The 4,547-nt window shown below is 35.8% G+C and overlaps 1 protein-coding gene across 2 annotated transcripts; it reads left to right on the top strand.

Annotated features, from left to right (window-relative positions):
- Positions 1–472: 472 nt before the first annotated feature.
- On the top strand, positions 473–4,053 carry LOC101738606 (dTTP/UTP pyrophosphatase). Of its 2 annotated transcripts, XM_012690106.4 has the most exons (5): positions 837–964; positions 1,055–1,268; positions 2,021–2,262; positions 2,848–2,994; positions 3,806–4,053. In XM_012690106.4, the coding sequence occupies exons 2-5, from the start codon at positions 1,179–1,181 to the stop codon at positions 3,945–3,947; spliced, it is 621 nt and encodes a 206-aa protein (XP_012545560.1). In that variant the 5' UTR covers positions 837–964; positions 1,055–1,178; the 3' UTR covers positions 3,948–4,053. The 2 variants fall into 2 exon arrangements, with proteins under 2 accessions (XP_004925825.1, XP_012545560.1); XM_004925768.4 differs by having other exon boundaries at positions 473–1,268.
- Positions 4,054–4,547: the final 494 nt, after the last annotated feature.

The raw sequence follows: 4,547 nt of genomic DNA, 5'->3' as shown, positions 1-4,547 counted from the left end.
AATCTATGGTCACTCTGTAGTCTGTTCCAGACTTTTTGGCGGGAACGCGAGGAGTGAAGTTGTGTGATTTGTTTTATTTTGTCTATTTAGTGTTACTTCAGGTTTAAATGTGTAATAACGGTGGTTTATTAACTGTTTAATATCTGTGAAAGTGCACAAATCTGGGAAAATGAAACAAAGCCGCTGGACGTAACTTCTCGTAATCCTCCAAAAAGTCCACTGAAAAAATCTCAGTAAAATGACCACCATTTTACTGCGATTATATTTCATCCCATATCATCTCATTTCATTAAATTTCATCCCAGTTGATTAATGTTTCAAATTAATCATCTTCATTTCATTTCACTCCATATTATCATTTTTCATAAAATTAAGAATATAAAGTAAAATAAGACATGACTTAAAGGTCTTAGTTACCAGGTCATAAAATCTCTTAAAAAAAAAAAAAAATGTTCCAACATTGTGTTGGGATTTTTTGGCGGGAACGCGAGGAGTGAAGTTGTGTTTTGTTTTATTTTGTCTATTTAGTGTTTCTTCAGGTTTAAATGTGTAATTAATGTGGTTTATTATCTGTTTAATATCTGTGAAAGTGCACAAATATGGGAAAACGAAACAAAGCCGTTGGACGCAACTTCTCGGGATCCTCCAAAAAGTCCACTCAAAAAATCTCAGTAAATGACCACCATTTTACTGAGATTACATTTCATCCCATATCATTTAATCATTTCATTTAATTTCATCCCAGTTGATAAATGTCTCAAATTAATCATCTTCATTTCATCTCATTTCATTTCACTCATTTTTCATAAAAATAATAATATAAATTATAATAAGATATGACTTAAAAGTCTTAGTTACCAGGTCATAAAATCCCTTTAAAAAAATATCGCATAGATAATACGATAATAACCTGCAAAAACAGCAAAAAACATTTTAAGGTTTAGAAACCGCGAATCCAAAATCCGTAAATATTTGGAAAATTTAAGGCTTGATTCGCATAGCATTGCTACTTGTCTTCTAGTGTATAAAAATTTGATTGGTAAATTTTTTTTAGCATTATTTGATAAGAAAATTTGGTAATAAAGTAGAATCTAGTTATCAACGTTCGAGGTTCATTCCAATTCTTTGTTAAGTTCAATCTTGCTAGTTAAATAAATAGGTAATGCTTGGAGACGAAAATGTTGCAACCAGTAATGCATGTTTTGAAAGCTAAGAAAATTGTGCTAGCCAGTGCATCACCGCGACGCGCTGAACTTATTGAAAACATCGTGAGTATTAAGCCTAAATAAATTGATAACCTGTTTTCTAAATAAAACGTAACCAAAAGCACTATAAAAAAAAAAACTTCAAATTTCAAATACATAATTGCAATAATGCTATCAGCAAATATTGATTGCTTTTACAACATGATGATAACATATGAACCTGGGCTGCTTGTAAATTATAAATTTTGTTCTTTAAGCAACGACGTTACTATGATGACCGTTTCCAGAGATTTACTCCTCACATTTGTAATTTGTAACTAAGTTTTAACGGTAGGCAGCGGCTTGGCTCTGCCCCTGGCATTGCGACGGTAACAACTCACCATTAGATGGGCTGTATGCTCGTCTGCCTACAAGGGCAATAAAAAAAAATAGTTGGTTTAATTTTTCCCCCCTTAATTGCCTTTCAAGCCAGATGGATTTTTAGTTAGGTAGGCAGATTTAATGGATTTTAATGATTGTGCAATTTTAATCAGTTCTAATTGCAGTTTGTGATGTTAGGGCATGAAGGATATTAGTTTTTGCCTATTGCATTTGAATAGTCGATTCTTGAATGGTTTAGAGCTTTTTAAAGTCATGTCTAATGTCCGCCCTATTTTATAATAGTTGGGGTTCTTATAAATCAAGATAATAACAAAAATAATCCAAAATCCAAAATAATAAAATATAAATTCCAGAGAAAATTGTAAAAGTAGTTTTAATTATGTCTATGACTCGAAAACTGAACAAAATATTAAAATGCTAAAATTACATTTTAGGGACTCAAAGTTAGTTTATGCCCATCATTATTTGAAGAAAACTTAGTCCCGAATGAGTTCAGCAAATTTTCAGATTTTGTTGAGGAGACAGCCCTTCACAAAGTTCTGGAGGTAGAAAAGCGTTTGACAGGAATGGGCTCTGCTCCAGACATTGTTATTGGTGCTGATACAATGGTGACACTGGATGGCGAAATGTTTGGAAAACCTACTTCAGAAGCTGAAGCATTTGTAATGCTGTCAAGGTATGATTTACAAATATTTTGTTAAATTATTGTTTTATTTCTGATGCCAGATTAAATAAAGATCAACTCCTGCTCAAAGTCAAATAGATGTATCAAATGGGCGAAAATGAATATTTCTTTGTTTATTGACAATAACTCTTGTGTCTTATGATTGAATTCAACGAATTTATTGAAAATGCAAGGAACAATGCTGCACATGTCCTCAAAAACTGTATAGTATTCAAAACATTGAAAGTGGTATAATGACAATAATAAACATGTAGGATTGGTAAGAACAGAACGTATGAAATGAGTGGAATGGAGTGGTAATAAGATGTGAGTGAGAGAAAACGGTAAGGAAGGGAAAAGAGAAAATCAAGATGGAGAGTATTTTGAAAGAGAACAATAAAAGTGCAACAGTGGAATAGTTTTATTTTATGCACCCTAATCCCAATTCTACAAACATTATTAAAAGTTTGTTTCATAGCATATTATGTTCAATATAAACTTGATTATTACTTGATGTGTCAATAAGATATTCATAGTTAAAGCAAGCTCTTATAAGTGAAGGTTAAAAAGTTTAAATACAGTTTAATTTTTATTCAGATTATCAGGACGCTCACATACTGTGTACACAGGAGTGGTTGTGAAGACGGGAGAAGAGATTGTAAAATTCACTGAGTCTACTGATGTTCAGTTTGGTGAATTAGATGAACAACAAATCAGAGGGTACATTGATACGGGAGAGCCTATGTATGTATTCATGTATTAAAGTTTATCACTAGTTCAATACTATTGTTTATGAAATGACTGACCACAAGTATGAAATGTAAAATCCACTGCAAGACATTATTACAATATGGTACTTTGGTACAATATAATAATAATAATTTGTTTTTTTGAAATTGCGTTAAAATACTTTAGTCCCTTTAAAATACTAGAGGCAGTCATCAGGTATTCATGAGGCCACAAACAACTTTTCAATAATGTTATTTAATACAGAAAGTGCACAGTGTAAAGATTGAGAGCATTGTAAATACAGGTGGTGTCATGAACAAGAGACAGTAACATCGTGTTTTTTTTTATCTTTTTTTATTGCTTAGATGGTTGGACGAGCTCACAGCCCACCTGGTGTTAAGTGGTTACTGGAGCCCATAGACATCTAGGACGTAAATGCGCCACCCACCTTGAGATATAAGTTCTAAGGTCTCAGTATAGTTACAACGGCCCCGCCCTTCAAACCGAAACGCATTACTGCTTCACGACAGAAATAGGCAGGGCGGTGGTACCTACCCGCGCGGACTCTCAAAAGGTCCTACGACCAGTAATTACGCAAATTATAATTTTACGGGTTTGATTTTTATTACACGATGTTATTCCTTCACTGGGAAGTCAATCGTGAACATTTGTTGAGTACGTATTTCATCAGAAAAATTGGTAGCCGTCTGAGATTCGAACACTGGTGCATCGTTCAACACGAATGCACTGGACGTCTTATCCTTTAGGCCACGACGACTTGTGTGATTTGGTAAAACTTTTTTATAACATATTTTTTTATATTCAGGGATAAAGCTGGAGGTTATGGCATCCAAGGCGTTGGAGGAACCTTTGTGGAGCGAGTTGAAGGAGATTATTTCACTGTAGTTGGCCTACCGTTATACAGATTATGCTCTGTACTCTACAAAATGCATAAACATTTAATATAAATACCATAATAGTACAAATGGCCTCTAAAGAGAGGGCCTAAAAAGCAAATCAAATGTCACTATTTATTTTAAAATTAAATTCTATTGATTGTTTTATGATAATTGAGATATCTATTTTATTTATGTTTTCTTTAATACTAAATTGGGAGCTGTATTATCCTAACTAGGACAAGAAAAAAAACGTATGGTCGAAACAGGATCCCTTTTTTTTTCCGGTAGAGGGCCGAACCTCCTACGAGGTCCCCGCGCAAAAGGGGCGCGCGGGGTATGTGAGACTCAACGATCTGCATGGTGTTGTGAGCAGACCGCGGGCCCAAGGATTTTAGGACCCACCCACTAAACGACTCCCCTGCACTCTTACACCCGACGTCCGATCCCCACCGAGGTCAGAACCCGGATGAGGTAGGGGGGCTACCGTGGTCAACACTACAACCAGACGGCGCGGCTCACCCCAAGGACGCCCAGCCGACGGAGCCTTCGAGGCGAATCGAAAGGCTCTGAAACGTCGGCCGTCTCGGTACGGCAGCCCGTCGGGCCGCCTAGACGGTGCCGCTGGTGTCCCGGAATACCCCGCTGGACCAGAACCAGCCTGCCGGGTCG

This window comes from Bombyx mori, chromosome 4 (assembly GCF_030269925.1).
Source record: "Bombyx mori chromosome 4, ASM3026992v2".
Classification (NCBI taxonomy): domain Eukaryota; kingdom Metazoa; phylum Arthropoda; class Insecta; order Lepidoptera; family Bombycidae; genus Bombyx; species Bombyx mori.
The sequence above is the reverse complement of the archived record's forward strand: the minus strand, read 5'-3'. Positions and strand labels throughout refer to the sequence as shown.